Source organism: Perissodus microlepis, chromosome 5 (genome assembly GCF_051167445.1).
Source record: "Perissodus microlepis isolate ML-2025 ecotype Zambia chromosome 5, ASM5116744v1, whole genome shotgun sequence".
NCBI lineage: Eukaryota > Metazoa > Chordata > Actinopteri > Cichliformes > Cichlidae > Perissodus > Perissodus microlepis.
The window spans coordinates 16,129,976-16,145,600 of record NC_140465.1 but is presented as its reverse complement, the minus strand read 5'-3'; the positions used below and the strand labels follow the sequence as shown (position 1 = coordinate 16,145,600).

Genomic DNA, 15,625 nt, shown 5'->3' with positions numbered 1-15,625 from the left:
TTGTAATTTTTCGATTTTATTCAACAATGCCTTTCCAGTCATTTTTCTTTCTCTCTTTCCCCCCAAATCATTAGAGGAACAATCATCACCACCTGTTTGACTCATGATTTTCCCCGTTTGTTTGTTCGATTTTTTTTTTAAATTTATTTTAATCTTCAGTGATCATCCATTAAAACATCTATCCACTGGAAGCCACAATAGACTTTGACCATAAAATTCTTTCAACGTAACGGCACTTTAATTGTCCATTTGAACGTCATCCAAGCAGCATAATTAATAAGATGCAGCGCAGACATCAATCCAAGAGCGCAGCCAAAAACGTTGCACATTTAACCAACATTCATTCCATTCAGTATCTCCTCTTGAAACATCTCAGCACTAATGCAATGTGGCTTCCTTTTCCACAACCAGACATGCACAGGTATTCTTACCTGCGCTCCTCAGAATTGCGTCAGGTGTGTCGGTGCTGCTGGCTCACTCATTCAGATGCGCTGCACTTACTTGGCGTCTTTCAGGTTCCTTGATCTGATTTCTTTGATCCTGCTTGCGGCTGGCTTCTCCAGAATGCCGTTTTTTGTTGACTAAAGATATAGCGACTTCCACAGTCGCTAGAGGCCGGGGATGGAGCCTGCCTATTTGCCTGACGCAATGTCAACTTTACGCAATAATGCGAGAGGTGGAATTGTTTGCTTGTTTATTAAAGTGCTTTGAGAGTTTACAGAGTAATGTCATCGGCTCCTGATCCAGACTCTTAAAACATCACAGGCTCTAATGTAACAAGGCGAAACATGTTGTGCAGCGGTCAACAAAAACTACGGCTACCCAGCCCTCCTCTCTGTCAAAATCAAAACCAGTGAATGATAGACTGACAAGGCCCATTTATGTCACCGCTAGCACCCACGTGACTCCCATAACAACCAAACAAATAAAACCCAGTGATCATCAAAAAATTCAATACATTCAATTATGGCTCCTACAGTGACAACTTATCTTAAAAGCTTTAAAACTGATGGTATTTATACATTTTTATTGTTTATACAAACTATATATACAACATAAGGCAAATGTTAAAAGTAAATCATGTGTATTTTGATTTCTTTTATCGTTATCATCATTTAAACGTATTTTCTAATAGTCGTGTATAGCTGAAATGTCTAGGGTTTATATACCAAAATATCAAAGAACGTAAATTATATGAATGCACTGAAAACATATTAAAAAATGAAACCCTCACATATTATGTTTTGGATAAATTAAAAATGCACATATAAATATGTATATCACATCAATAACTGACCTGCCTGTTACTACGCATCCAGTGCACCCTGTGCAATAACAGGGTGGAGAGTAACAGGTAGAATATGTTTTATGCTTAAGACAATGTTAATCATCTGATGCACAATAAGCTAGCACATTTAACATATTTATCAATCATCTATCGTCTATCTATCCATCTAAATTTGAAATCTGTTGCTGTCTGCATCAGACATGTAGTGCTGTAGAGAGCCATGCAGGATCCAAACATCAGGCAGGCTGTCTCAGCCACAGACTGGGCCAGATATAAATGGAATAAATGTATAATTAAGAAATTGACAAACAGGCTATGTTAGTTCATTTCTTTAATGACCAGCATTTAGCCAACAACTGTGCAAATTTGCAGCTGAAAGTGGAGGGATTGAATAATGTACTTACCACAGAGACAAGTGTTAGGTAAATGTTTCTCTCTGAAAACAGTGTGGCAGTTCAGATAAAGGAGAGGAGGCTGAAGAAAATTATACTTTATGTTTATGACAGAAGAGTGAAACACAAGTATTCTTGTGTGGTGTCTTGCATCAAGAAATAGATGATGGAGCAGGCAAGTTGCTTATCATGACAGACTGATTCCAATTGATCAGAGTAAGTTGAAAAATTGACTGCTCTTCATAAATTAGATGGCAATTATTTGCAGACTTTTGCCTATCTGTCTGAGAATTATTGCAGTCAGTCTGAGTTGGACCAAGACCAAGACAGGCTGCCTCTCACTAGATGACCTGTGCAGTTGCCTTGGCTGCCCAGAGGTTGAGGGTGCTGCACGCTCAACCTCTGGGCAGCCATCTGATCACTCCAACTAAACTTAGCACAAAAAACAGGGAAATTTGTGTTTGGAAATAAATCTTAAACCACTCACTACTGAATGTAATAATTATTTTATTGGTATTTCTTATCGTCAAAATGAACCAGGAACTTAGTATTGGCTAGTTAAAATATGAAAAAACTTCAAGCCATCGTGTAAAGTTGAACGCACACTACTAAAAAAAACTTGACATTTCATAAAGACAACTAGGGACAATTTCACTATATATATTCACTATATTTTACTATAATGTAAAATATCATATGTGGAATACTTTTCAACAAGAAATTCTTAGTCACAGGTAAATACATTCAAGTTGTTTTTAACTGAATGTCATCAGTTTTATGGTGTTAAATATTTTTTTGTATTACAGGATAAGGATGAAGCCCTCATTGTTCTCTCATTGAACTGGACAAAGTCTGATGAACTACAAACAAGGAAGAGGCTAGAGACTCGTCTACAGAAAATGCTTCAGTCCTGGTTCAACAAACGCAAACGTAAAGTGGACTGCTCAGTGAAAAGAAGCTTAAGGGATGAGCGTGTTGTGATAATCGTTAAACCAGCTCCAGGTAAAGAAAATAAAATGTATTTTCACTTATGTATATTGGTTATAGAAAATATTGGTTATATTGGCTTAAACAAAACAAAAAAAACCAACTAATTATTTTGTCTTTCTTTTAAGCCATCACTGAGCTTCAGAAACTGAGTACACAAACACTAACTAGGAAGGATGGAAATTCAGTCACCATAACATCCATCAGTCTGACACTGCCATCTCCAGAGCTCGATGCACAAGTACCAGAGGATGCTTCAATGAACCTCCCTCTTTCCCTGACAAAGCCTCAAACTGTATGTTCTACGTAATGAATTAAAAATAAATAAATAAATAAATAAATAAATGCATGCTGTTGAATCAAATGTATTCTATTTTTCACAGAAGCAAGTTCAACCACAAAAACAGAGTAAAGCTGGTTCTGCAGCTGGGGAAGAGACACGTTCTTGTTCTGTCCCAGTGGGTCATTTCTGGTATGTGAACAACATGTACAAGGAAGAAATGAAACGTATTGAGAAACAGAATGGAGTTAAAATCAAAACAGAGGTGAAGGTGAAATTTGAAGTAGGTGAAAAACATGGGAGCCCAGACAATGCTCTAAAAGAGTTTAAAAACCTCATGCAGAACAGTATAACTGAATCCAGTGGCTCAGTTATTCCTCTCAAGTTCATTGATCCAGATCAGTGGAGAGATGCACTGAAAACCATCCAGAAAAATAAAAATAAACTTTTGGTTACTCTGACATGTGAAACAATGACTGTACAAGGACCAAGACAAAGTCAAGATGTCATCAGTAAGTCATTATTTGCAGATACAGTGCAGCATACAAACACTTATGCTTTTCTTGAAGAGTATGAGAAAAAGATCCAAGACACATCACTGAAGTCTGACAGGACGACCAAAGACTTGTGGCTGATGACTACCTCTTGCAACAAGGAAGTAGACAAAGCTGAGTTTAATGTGGAAAACAAAGATTCAGACATTAGTCAAGGAAAAGTCAGTGTGAAAACTTTATACAAACAAGATGAAGGACACTCCTTCATGAAGGACTGCAGTCTCAAATCTCCTTTCCAACCAGACTGAATGACTTACCGTAACTTACTGATGAAGAAAAAAAACATTTTCAATGAACCTGTGTGTAATAGTCAATCAGCAAACAGGATGCACAACACTGACCGACCAACTGATAGTGGGACAACAGCAGGTGACCAAAAGGACGAAAGGTGTCCTATATGTTTGGATGAATTCAAAAATAAGAAACAGCTCAAGTGCAAACATGAATTTTGTAAAGACTGCCTGAGACAAGCACAGGAAGCGAATGGGCCCATCTGTCCTATATGCAGAGTCGTCTTTGGCAAGATAATGGGAGACCAACCAGATGGAAGAATGTCAATCTATACATCGCCCTCTTCCCTCCATGGATTCTCAGACTGTGGCACCATAGTTATCAACTATGAGATTCCAAGTGGAATACAGACGGTAAATAACAATTTTATTTGAATGCATATGTCCCTGTTTAAAAAATAAAACATGATTGTGTTTTCATTTTGTAGTTTTATATATATTTTTCTAATATTATCTACTTTCCATTCGTCTTTTTAGGAAAAACATCCCAATCCTGGTCAGCACTACTCAGGTATTTATAGAACAGCGTATCTTCCAGACAACAAAGAGGGCAATGAAGTGCTGCAACTGCTGAAAAGAGCATTTGACCAGAGGGTCATTTTTACTGTTGCGACATCCAGAATGGCCAGCCAGGTGACCTGGAATGACATTCACCACAAAACATCCACATCTGGAGGACCAGATTGGTAGAGTAGCCAACTTTGTTACTTCTTTTTCAGTGTTTACTCTAATAAAATGCTACATATTAACCCTGAATATATTTGTTTCCACAGCTTTGGGTATCCTGACCCTGAGTACCTGAGCAAAGTCAAAGAGGAGTTAAAGGCCAAAGGCATTGAGTGAAGTCTTTGATACAAAGTGCAGGTGGATTAGAAATCAAAGAGTTGAAAACAAGATGACTCTTTAAACAGACACTGAAATTCAAATACTCTGTTTTGCTCTCTTTTCTCTGTTAATGTTTCATCTGATCAGTAAAGGTTCGAATTGACTTCTTTCATTAGCCACATATATTATCTTCACATACTAAGTGATGATTTTTTTTGTTGATTGCCAAAGTTTTCATCATATAACAATATAAAATGTAGATTTGCATAAACACAGGTTTATATAATCTCAGGTCTACAGTGCTGATGGTCTGACTTGCTGTTTGCCTAATAAATGATTAAATCCTCCACACTGAATTCCTCCTTTTATCAGGGCCGATTGTGAACAAAACACAGAACACTGTGGCTTGTTTTCTGTACAATTTTTAAAATTTTATTTATAACAATATCTGTTATTTAGTTTGTAAAGTACTCCAGCAAAAATTAAACATTATTCTCTTTTCAGAAGAAAGTCTGCGCCTCCATGCATTGTGTACTATAAAAGCTATGTGTCATTTTTCATTTTAAAAAACCAAGGACTAATCAAAACAAAAGTCTGGAAATGCACATATGATTTAGCAAAAATGTCCTTTCGGTAAAATGATTGTACTTCTCTCTCATTTAAAGACAAAACATACACGACGGCATAAAATAACGCTGGCTTGACAGGTAAGCAAAATAAAAACTTGTTATTGTAGTTACACTGAAGACTTGTGTTACTTTTCACATGCATTAAGATATGGCTGACACATTTCTGACAGAAGCAGCATTTTGGGACAGAGGCTGAGCGTAAGGACGTGTCAGAGCAACCAGAATGGTAGCATTAGCAGCAGCAGGGCACAGAGAAGAGATGGGGAAGAGCTGAAGAAAGAAAACAGAGAAACGCTAAGGATCAAATGAAAATAATGCACTTAAGACAGAGTCATTACACAACTGTGAACATACAGACTTTGATCCTCTGAAGGCAAATTTACTCACAAAGCCAGATGGATGCTATCTGGTTTTTACAGAACAAAAACCAGGACTGGAGAAGCAGAACACACACAGAAAAGAAATCTTTCCTTCCTTACATTTGACCATAATTGCAGCTTCTACAGGAAGACCAGAAAACAGACGCTAAATAGTGCAAACATGACACTATCTATAAGTCTTCTATCAAAAAAGCCCCCGCCATTGTCAGCCAGCTGTTTTCTGGGCATGTACACACAGCCAGCTACCCACCCATTAAAGTATCACCCCATCTATTGCTTTACATCCGTAATCTCCATCCATCACTCTGCCTGGAATGTTTAACCCATAACCACCTTCCACGTTCTTCATATAACTGCACAATCTCGCACAAACAAGCCTCTTTATCCTTTCTCCACAGCAACACATCAGCTCCAGCTGTTACACAAAGTGATAAAAACAAACACATTTTCTTTACATCTTAAGGTATAAAGCCTACAGTATACACTATACCGTAAAATGTGATATTCTGTGCAAGGAAGACAACACAATCATTTTATGAACATTGTTCTCTGAGAAAGAAAGAAAAATTACGTGGAAATACTGTAGTTGCCATCTGGTATTGACATTTTACATGTGCTATACACAAACGGTGCTATCACAAATCTGTCTCACACATTCTTGCCAAGATGTCTCATCTCGACAAGATGACAAATGTACCGATTTCGAAAACTTTGAGTTTTTGCCTTTTCCCGCTCAAAGTCGACACAAACAACAGACAGTTGGCACTGGTGAAATGGAACAATGTTTTTGTCTTTTCTATACAATTCATACAAAAATAAAAAATTAAAATTGCTCCAATGATAGCATTTCTTTTTTTTTTCTTATGATTTCCATGTTTCCATTTCATTTTGCACAGAGGTAGTGGCTATTTAGGTAAAGGGTAAGGGATGAAGTGGAAATTAAAAATCTCTCATAGAAAATGTTATTTGTTTTTGACCAGAGGAATCTCAAAAGAACAAAATATAATACTGCAATCACATACAAAAGTAGTCCTTCATTTTTGTACATTTTATACAGTGTTCACATGGTTTATCAATTTTCTCTCACACTTTTTATTGATTTTTTTGTTCAATTTTTCTTTAAAAGGCAAGAATGGGGGGGTGTTTGGAATAGCGTGATCCGGCACCAAGGTCTATGCCAGTGGGTCCACAAGGGGCTCCTCATCTCCACGAGATAGCAACTCCTTCTTCTCATCTGTGCTGGCCAGAGAGTTGCGGCTGTTGTGAGCTCCCATATACAGAGTGGCATAAACTGGGTTGGTGAAGTTAGTGGGCTGGAAGGAAGAAAAATGATCCATCACATCATGTTTAAAACACTGAAGTTTAGCATCATGAATATACAGTGCTGTGCAAAAGTCTTCAGCCATTCCAATTTTTCTATATTTTGCAAGATAAATGTGGAATAGATGCTGGATTTATTGTGCAAACATACATGGAAATGCAGTATAACCAGCTTTATTCTTCAACATACCCTGAACTCTCTTAGGCAAGCTTCTTCTTCTTGTAGGACATTCAAAGCTCGCTTCCATACACACTGATGACAATTTGATTCAAAAAACTGAAAATTTGGATTAATCGCTTCACCTGCATCTCTCAGGTCCTGTGTCAGGTCTTTGCTGAACCTTTCTTGTTTCTTAATTACATGACCTCCCATGACCTGCTGTTCATCAAGTGTTTTTAAGGACACACTGCACACCATGCTGAGAGATGCCAATTTTTTGGGCTAATAGCTTTTTTGGGAATCGCCTTGTTGGTGCAACAATACTATTTTAAGCTTGTCTGTGCTGTCTGATGATGATGTTTGCGACAGTCTGCAAATAACAAAGTCCCTAAAGATAAAACTGGTTCTTTGCTAAGTTGCTTGTTATGTGTAAACAGAAAACTGCTTCATCACTTGAGTTAGGCACCTTTTTTAAACCCTTCAAATGATTAATAGGTTGGCGTTAAGTGGCTTAACAAACAAGAAAGCATCCCTCTGAAAATAGTCAGGTACAAGGACTGGCCTGAAAATACTAACTATTAAACTATTACTCAGGCCTTTTTTTTTTTTAAATAAAAACTGCATTATAATAGTCTGGCAACTTGCAAGAACACTATAAAGAAATGAAGAGTGACTGAAGTTTTGCACACATCTATATTTTTCTCTACCTTGTCTGGGTCCAGAGTGAAGTCTGCATCGAGCAGCTCCCCAGCATCGTCATCAGGCTCGCCCTCATAGATCTTGTAAGCAGGGTTTCCAATCTCAACATTCATTGCCCCATTGGTCATCCTTTGGTGCTGGAAGCCCTTGGCCCTATACAACATGACAAGGAGAGCAGTCATAATTTCATCTTTTGTGCAAGAGTAGAGCTGCCTGAAGAGTGCAAGCAGGGACACAGCCACATTACGACGGGAGGGGAGAGGCATTGCATGACTCTCACCACCATCCAGGCTAAGCCACAGCACAAGGACCAACACAAACCCAGCATTCATGTACAGGAGGTAATGTCAGATCCAGACATACTGGACCTGGATATCTTCCCAGACCCCCAATAAATCCACAATCATTCCTCTAAAATACGAATGAAGTATCCATGGCTAAGTAAATGCTGGATTTTGGGAAGTTGCATTTTCCAGTCAGAGCTTGGAACAATGCTACTGGACTCTCCATGTCTCGCTACAAGAGACACTACCACAGCTCAAACCACAACACAGTACATTATGGCACAATATGACGGACAACAATATGAAAGACCTACAACACTGGCTAACACACAGACAGATCTATTCATTTAATCTTTTCAATAGATCTGCCCTGGAGCCCTGCTTTGAAAGAGAATAACTACACAGGACGGACACTGTAGGAGCAGGATGACCTACAGCCTCAATGACCATCAGAAAAAAATGGCACAACACTAAGGACCAAACACAGCACAGGAACTCATGGTTAAGGGAGAGGCAGGGAAAGAGAGAGCATCAGAATGAAGAACTGAAAGAGGGCATGGAGAGAAAAGTGTAACCCTGGCAGCCGTTACCGCAAGCGTCTGGAGCCGGTTTTTCCGGGCCGGCTAGACCTGAGGAGCAGAAGAGATGTCATTACAGAGGAGGAGGGTAAAAGTGCAGATCGAAGAACGGAAAGGAGGAAGAAAAGGGGGAAGAAAACAGGAAACAAAAAAACAAAAAGAAGAGGTCAAAGTAAACCAAAGTTTTGAATGTCGTGTTACTCACCCTCTCATCCTTCTCCTGTACCAGAACAACGCTCCTGCAGCCAGGAGGATCAGCAGCAACAGCATCAGCACTGCAATCAGTATGGAGACTGTGCCTGCACACAAAGAATTAAAAACAAACAGCCTCATCAAACAAAACTCAAGAAACCTCTGTTATCAACGTCACAGTGGAAGAGCTGACTCACGTCCGCCTGAACCTGAAGCATCACTACTGGCCACAGACTCACAGCGATGCCCTTCCCAGCCAGGTGAACATCTACACACGAACACAGACACCAATCCAAGATGACACAATAAAAAATATGTAAACTATGCAGTATTATAATGACAGAGATATATGCAAACAGAAATATTCATGCACACTATGAAAAAATGCAAAGGATTTAACCAAGACTGATAGACAACAAATATGAATGAATGCACTCCTCACATGCACTTTGGAAGGCGAGTATTGGAGTCTATAGAGCACTGGCCATTTGCACAGTACTCGTTCGTATCGCACGTGTAACAGCTGGGCTGGACTCGGCCATCTGTGCAGCTATAGAAAAAAAGAAATTGAGCAAAATGTGACAGCTTCACGCATTTATGTTTCTTTTCCGTTAATCTGAGGCAAATTATAAGTGCTCTTACCGACAGGTGAAGTTCACCACCGATGTCAAAGTATTGCTGCGGATGCACTCGCCATCCCGACAGTAGTGACACCTGTCAATCTCACATGTGCTACCGGTGTACTGGGGCTGGCAGCGGCACAGTTTGGTGCCGCTTTCGCTCTCCAGACACGTTCCTGCGTTCAGACAATGGGCTTCGCAGGTTCCTGCACACACGGGCGCACACAAATAAGCACGTAGGTGCATTAATTCCTAGCCACATCATATTTTTTCTTTATTTCAATTTTAACAGTTTGAAACTTGTCGCGTCACACAGACAACGCAAACACTCACTGTACTGGCACTGGTCGCCAAGGAAGCCAGAGGGGCAGTTACAAGTTGGCTGGTTTCCAGCGCTGACCGTACAATTGCCTTTATTCCGGCAGTAATTCTCACAAGTGTGCAGGTTACAATTTGGTCCTGTAAAGCCTGTCAGGCAACGACAGGTAGGAGAGCCTGTGGGAGGACAGATACATGAAGAGAAATGAAGGGAAGGATGGGTGGGGAATGGAGAAAAGTGTGCAATATTTTACTGGGCCAACAGAACCATGAAGGTAGCCTATAAAGCAATATTTTAAACCAGCTGTTAACTGCAATATTGGGCATTATAAATATAGCAAAGTAAGCTACGTTTTCATATCTAACCTGTAGGGGAAGGTGTGCATGTGCCTCCATTCTTGCAGTAGTCCCTGCATTGGTCAATCTCACATCGATCTCCTCCATAATTAGGCTGGCAGCGGCACTTGGGCTGCTTGTGGGCATTTAGGAAACAGCTGCCGCCGTTCATACACTGGATTAAGCAGGGACCGCTAGGAGGAGCTGTAGGCGACAAAATCCTTCAGTAGCATGCATATACATACATATACAAGGCAGTGCCTGCGTACATTCTGTGTGTGCGAGTGTGTACTTTCTGTCTGTGGACTCACAGATAGGAGACAGCGTGGGAGTAGGAAGCTCTACACATGTGCCGTTGTCCAGCGTACGTCCGTTGGGACAAGTGCACACAGGTCCGCTGGGGCTTAGCAGGCACAGCCACTCGCATTTCTTCCTGTCGCAGGGATTAGTCACTGATAGAAAGAGAGCGTGAGAACAAGAATTAAAAATGGGGGAGACAGCTGCTTCAGTGCACTAACTGATTAAACACTGCTGCTGCTGTTTGAACTTTTGCTCTTTTCTTTTTTCCTCACACTCACTTTCAGGTTGTTTGTAACGGTGATACAGGGCGATATCTGTGGCGTGATTTATTCCGGTTGTCAGGTTCTCGATGGGGCCTTTGCCAAATTTGTTCACCCGGAAGACGTAATTGTTGATGTAGGTGACGCCATAGATGTAGTCCTCAAACACATCGATGCTGAAGGGCTGATGGAGCTCTGAGTAGAAACAAAGGTGTAATTGGAACGGATTCCTGACTAATAAAGACGGATCGATCAGAAGTGATTACAAGAAGAGCTGTAGAATGCAAATAGATGCCACGCAACTGTTTTTAATGCTGTTTACAGCCACGATGGCGTCACTGCCGTTCAGCTTCACGCTGCAAATCACTGAGAGTTTAGCGTCAGCCCAGTACAGACGCTCGTTAAAGTAGTCCACCGCCAGGCCTATGCACACACAGTAAATTAGAGAAAGTTTAAAAGAGGAAATACTCAAACTTGATACTAACTGCAGGCCAGATGAAAAGAAAGTGTTGCTTTTGTATAGCTGTGTGGTTTACCGGTTGGCCATTGAATGTTTTCTTCAACCAGAGTCTCTCTCATGGTTCCATCCATAGCAGCTGTTTCAATCTTGGGGTGGTTGCCCCAGTCGGCCCAGTACATTTTCCTAATGAATGAAAAGTAATTTCTCTGATGTCAACACAATTAAAACACAGTGTGCATTCCTCAAACTCCTTTCTCCGATATGACTGCATATTACGCCTCCCACAAACCACTTACCCTCTCTGGGGGTCAACTACAATTGCATGAGGCTCATCAATCATGCCCGAGATCAGGGTTTTGCGGTGGCGTCCTCCACTTATCTGGGCCACCTCGATCACATCTCTACCAGAGTCAGTCCAGTACAAGTTCCCTGCCACCCAGTCCACAGCGATGCCCCGGGGCATTTTCAGATCAGGAATCTGAAAACAAACAAGAAATTGAAACTGCAACAAGAATCTATAAAACTGGACAAATATTCTTTCTTTGTTTATGGTAGATCAGATTTCTGTAAGCACGCAGCAAGAACACACAAGAAACACAAAGTTACCTCAAGGCTGGTGATCCTGGAGTCACTCTGGCGTCGGTCGCGGTTGTTGTTGCTGTTGGGGGACGAGGAGGAAGAAGGCAAATCGTAGGAAGAAATGCGTCCTGTGTGCCAGTTGGTCCAGTAAATGCGATTCGTCTTCACGTGCAGGTCCATGGCATCAATGCGCACGTTGGCATCACCCTGGAAGATCTGCTCATAGTGCCAGTTTGGCATGGAAGGGTCCAGGCTGCGGATTTCATTGTCATCAGCGATGTAGAGGACTTGTCTTTGAGCTGGGGATGAAGAGCAAAGTGAGTTCTGGTATAGGAAGGCATTGAAATAAACACAAAGAATGTACAGTGTATAAATAGAAGCTACTTTCTGCTTCTCCCTTGCCACAAGGGGTCGCCACAGCGAGTAACTCTGCAGATTTGATGTGGCAGTTTTACACTTCCTGATGCAACCCCAAATGGGATTTGTGTCTCTGGCTGTTAACCAAAACAACAAACGAACCCAAAACATTGCTGGATTAGGTTAGAAGTACTTACTATCAGCTTTGCATGTGTCATTGATTCTGCTGAAGTACTTGTGGCAGCTGCACTTGTAGGAACCCTTAGTGTTGTTGCAGATGTGGGAACACACTCCGAACTCCTTGCACTCGTTCTTATCTGTGAAACACCCCAAAAACCACATGACACACAACGCAAATACAAAGCACCTTAGAGTTGTAAAAAGACACATGAAAAATGAAGCCAGGGTACCTTGACATCTGTTACGTCCACTGGATGTGAAGCCAGGTTTGCAGGAGCAGAAAGAGTCGGTGCCGTTGACCACGCAGTGAGCTTCATCTCCATCTCCACACACCGTCCTATTACTGCGACAATCATTCAGCACTGTGTCTGCGGGCAAGGAAACGGGCAGCAGGCGGTCAGAGGGTGAACACTGCCAATGTGACAAATTCACTGTGGCCCAACATACCTTTCTTACTGCAGTTGACTTCATCAGAGCCATAGTCCTCACAGTCGTTGAAGTAGTTGCAGCGCAGAACTGAGCTGATGCAACGGCCGTTCGAGCACCCGAACTCGTCCTTTTGGCACGCTGGTTTGGAGGTACTCCCTTTTGGAAGAGAACAAGGGTCACAGAGAAGTTATTTTTAACATGTTACATGTGAAAAATTAACCATAACAAAAGTCTTACATCCAATTGCGAAACAATACGCAGCTTTTATCTGACGTTACAGTAAGTTACTAAAACCCTGCCCTCCTTATCAATCCAATAATAAATACTCATTTTCAAAAAAAGCACACTTACAGCAGTTGAGTTCGTCACTGTTGTCCCCACAGTTGTTCACACCATCGCACCGTTTTGATACAGGTAGACAGACACGGTCGTTATGGCACCGGAACTGTCTTGTGGGTGGACACTGGAATTTAACTGAAAGACCAAAGGAGAAAAAGCATTAAGGAACAGGAAAACCTCTATAAGAGCAGGCTATCAAATGGTCTTCTGTAATTCTAGCAATGTGAGGAATGTACTGGTTCTCACCACACTGTTGTGGGTTCTCATCAGAGTTGTCTCCACAGTCATCCTCACCATCACACATCCAGCCCAGTGGTTTACAAAGGGTGTTGTTGCACTGGAACTCATCCTGGGGGCAGTGTCTACCAGCTGAAACAAAGCGGCGAGCGCTCAGTCATCATCGGTCTTAGATGCTGATATTTTAAGAATTAGCTTTGTTAGAAATATCCAGTGGTGGTACGATGACGCATGCTTCTTACCGCCGCTGTCGCAGCTCTCTTCGTCACTGCCATCCATGCAATCGGGATCTTCATCACAGCGCCAGCGGAGGGGAATGCAGTGGCCGTTTTTACATTGGAACTGATCTCTGTCGCATTTCACATCACAGCCATTCTGAAAAGAAAAAAAAAATGAATTGCTTTCATTATAGCACGTCAGATTTTAAACCAAAAAGTTCCATCAGAAGTTAAAATGTGAGCGATACCTCATCTGAGCCATCAGCGCAGTCGTGGTCCCCGTCACACTTCCAGCGCCCTGCAATGCAACGGCCGTTTGTGCAGGCAAACTCGCTCTCGGAGCACTGGCGAGGCACTGAGGACACAGGGACAAGCGCTCAGAATGGGTGTGAGCATGATTAAGGAGCAAGGAGAGTCGAAGCAAGGAGCAAGGAGAGGTGTAAGGAAAGGAAAATAGAAGAGAAAAGGCGGGAATAGAGCAGACTGAAAAAAACAACACAAGAAGCTCTGTTGAGAGCCGGACGTACGTGGATAAAATAAGTCAGATAGTTCATATCACAGGGTTGGCTCGGTGGGTACAGAATCGGGCATGTGTAACACGGGAGCTAAAAGAGCTACTGGGATTTAAAAATAAACAAATAAAATGGAAAAAAAATACTGGCAGGACTAAAAGAAAAGCCGGGGGCACACAAAGGGCTGGGTAACTGGTGATAACACCTACCTCTGGCTCACAGCAACTGGCCAGTGTGAAATGCAAAACAGACATGAGATGATGTGAACGTGAGATGTGCAAATGGCCGAAGAGCCATCTAACTTAAAAACAAATTAAATCTCAACCATGCGTGTATAAATATAAGACACAAACGCCGAGTGACAAGCGAAACACTGCTCACCACTAAAACCCACTCTAATGGAACAGATTAGTTAACAATTATATTACAAATCACTGTGCGTCGAGGGTGGGTGAGAGTGTTAGTGGGCGGCGTCCCATCCAAAAGTAAGAAAAGCTGGGGTGACCTACCACACTTGTCTTCGTCTGAGTTATCACCGCAATCATTGTCGTAGTCGCATTGCCAGCGGCCAGGCACGCAGCGGTTGTTTTTACAGCGGAACTGGTAAGGCTCACACGTCCGCTCATCTGTACAAAAATACACATTTAGCACAAGTTTCCCCTCATCACCAGCATCTTTTATCTTTATTCACCTTCCAAAACTCTTTCCTTACCACACTCCTCCTTGGGTTCATCCGACGCGTCCCCGCAGTCATCCTCTCCGTCACACTTCCATCGTGCCGGGATGCAGCGGCCCGAGTCCTTGCACCGGAACTCATCCACACCGCATGTCATCTGAGCTGCAACAGAGGAGACTGACTGGATTAGACCCTCAAAAGTAGATATGGGACTTTACAGGCTTATTCCCTCCTAACGGATAAACAGATCATGCCTCCTTTACTGATGCTGTAAAAAGAATTGCCTGGGTTTTAATCAGCTTCAAACTCGACAATAAAAGGGTGAACGACGACATGATAAAAGTCTAGATGCAGCTCTGTTTCACTCCGTAGTTTTAAATTTCTCTTTTAAACTCCAGCGCAATATTCTCCACATCCAGATTTCCTCTGGTGCTGACATTCACAGCGTCTCATTAGTATAATTGGTCAGATTCTATTACTGAGCCATTTCATTTCGATGCGGAGGAGACGCTCTTCATAAGCAGAGCAATTGTTTTGGTGTCGTAATAAAAAGAAAGATGTCTTACTGCAGTTGGCAGGCTCATCAGATCCATCCACGCAGTCGTTGTCCCTGTCACACACCCACACCCGTGGGATGCAGCGCTTCGTGATGGTACACTGGAACTGGTTGGGGGCGCACGTTACCTCCGCTGCATATGAGGCAAACAGATGGGCCCATTTACTTCATCACAATAAATAAAGACAAGCTGCTCTCCATTTGAAGAATTCACATGTTAAAAGGCTGCAGTGCTTGGGTTCTGCTACCGGCTCCTTCAAACTGCAAACATGGAGATCCTGCTATAAAGGTGCTAAAATGCTAATTTTGACCTCTGGATACTACAACTGAACAGTTCATGTAATCTCTCTCTAGGGAAAATGAAATGTCCTTAGCAAATGCCATCCCAAT

At 41.8% G+C, this 15,625-nt stretch overlaps 2 protein-coding genes across 7 annotated transcripts in view; one reads left to right on the top strand and one right to left on the bottom strand.

The window, feature by feature from the left end:
• Nucleotides 1-2,372: 2,372 nt before the first annotated feature.
• On the top strand, nt 2,373-5,208 carry LOC146386973 (E3 ubiquitin-protein ligase DTX3L-like). 3 transcript variants are annotated; one of them, XM_084928246.1, is made up of 5 exons: nt 2,373-2,682; nt 2,796-2,962; nt 3,051-4,145; nt 4,269-4,477; nt 4,565-5,208. In XM_084928246.1, the coding sequence occupies exons 3-5, from the start codon at nt 3,750-3,752 to the stop codon at nt 4,632-4,634; spliced, it is 675 nt and encodes a 224-aa protein (XP_084784372.1). In that variant the 5' UTR covers nt 2,373-2,682; nt 2,796-2,962; nt 3,051-3,749; the 3' UTR covers nt 4,635-5,208. The 3 variants fall into 3 exon arrangements, with proteins under 3 accessions (XP_084784372.1, XP_084784374.1, XP_084784373.1); XM_084928248.1 differs by lacking the exons at nt 4,269-4,477; nt 4,565-5,208 and having other exon boundaries at nt 3,051-3,928; XM_084928247.1 differs by lacking the exons at nt 2,373-2,682; nt 2,796-2,962 and having other exon boundaries at nt 2,982-4,145.
• LOC146386971 (low-density lipoprotein receptor-related protein 1-like) overlaps nt 5,023-15,625 on the bottom strand; it is a 96,805-nt gene continuing 86,202 nt past the window's right edge. Inside the window, exons 66-90 of one of the 4 annotated variants that reach the window (XM_084928242.1) lie at nt 15,246-15,368; nt 14,716-14,841; nt 14,513-14,629; nt 13,740-13,846; nt 13,516-13,648; nt 13,283-13,405; nt 13,049-13,171; nt 12,716-12,853; nt 12,499-12,636; nt 12,286-12,405; nt 11,759-12,030; nt 11,449-11,630; nt 11,229-11,335; nt 10,996-11,115; nt 10,711-10,887; nt 10,444-10,584; nt 10,163-10,336; nt 9,812-9,973; nt 9,501-9,684; nt 9,301-9,408; nt 9,056-9,126; nt 8,872-8,965; nt 8,679-8,717; nt 7,813-7,957; nt 5,023-6,938 (exon numbers count right to left, since the gene is read on the bottom strand). In XM_084928242.1, the coding sequence (XP_084784368.1) occupies nt 6,798-6,938; nt 7,813-7,957; nt 8,679-8,717; nt 8,872-8,965; nt 9,056-9,126; nt 9,301-9,408; nt 9,501-9,684; nt 9,812-9,973; nt 10,163-10,336; nt 10,444-10,584; nt 10,711-10,887; nt 10,996-11,115; nt 11,229-11,335; nt 11,449-11,630; nt 11,759-12,030; nt 12,286-12,405; nt 12,499-12,636; nt 12,716-12,853; nt 13,049-13,171; nt 13,283-13,405; nt 13,516-13,648; nt 13,740-13,846; nt 14,513-14,629; nt 14,716-14,841; nt 15,246-15,368 (3,365 nt within the window). In that variant the 3' untranslated portion in view covers nt 5,023-6,797. Of the gene's footprint in view, nt 6,939-7,812; nt 7,958-8,678; nt 8,718-8,871; nt 8,966-9,055; nt 9,127-9,300; nt 9,409-9,500; nt 9,685-9,811; nt 9,974-10,162; nt 10,337-10,443; nt 10,585-10,710; nt 10,888-10,995; nt 11,116-11,228; nt 11,336-11,448; nt 11,631-11,758; nt 12,031-12,285; nt 12,406-12,498; nt 12,637-12,715; nt 12,854-13,048; nt 13,172-13,282; nt 13,406-13,515; nt 13,649-13,739; nt 13,847-14,512; nt 14,630-14,715; nt 14,842-15,245; nt 15,369-15,625 lie in introns of those variants that run through there. The other 3 variants (XM_084928244.1, XR_014800256.1, XM_084928245.1) reach the window with 3 other exon arrangements.

Bases quoted from the DNA above. Each gene is read 5' to 3' on its own strand.
- LOC146386973 (XM_084928248.1), top strand. From the start codon at position 2,580: ATGCTTCAGTCCTGGTTCAACAAACGCAAACGTAAAGTGGACTGCTCA. The intron at 2,683-2,795 runs GTAAAGAAAATA...CTTTCTTTTAAG, and splicing joins AATCGTTAAACCAGCTCCAG to CCATCACTGAGCTTCAGAAA. The intron at 2,963-3,050 runs GTATGTTCTACG...TATTTTTCACAG, and splicing joins CCCTGACAAAGCCTCAAACT to AAGCAAGTTCAACCACAAAA.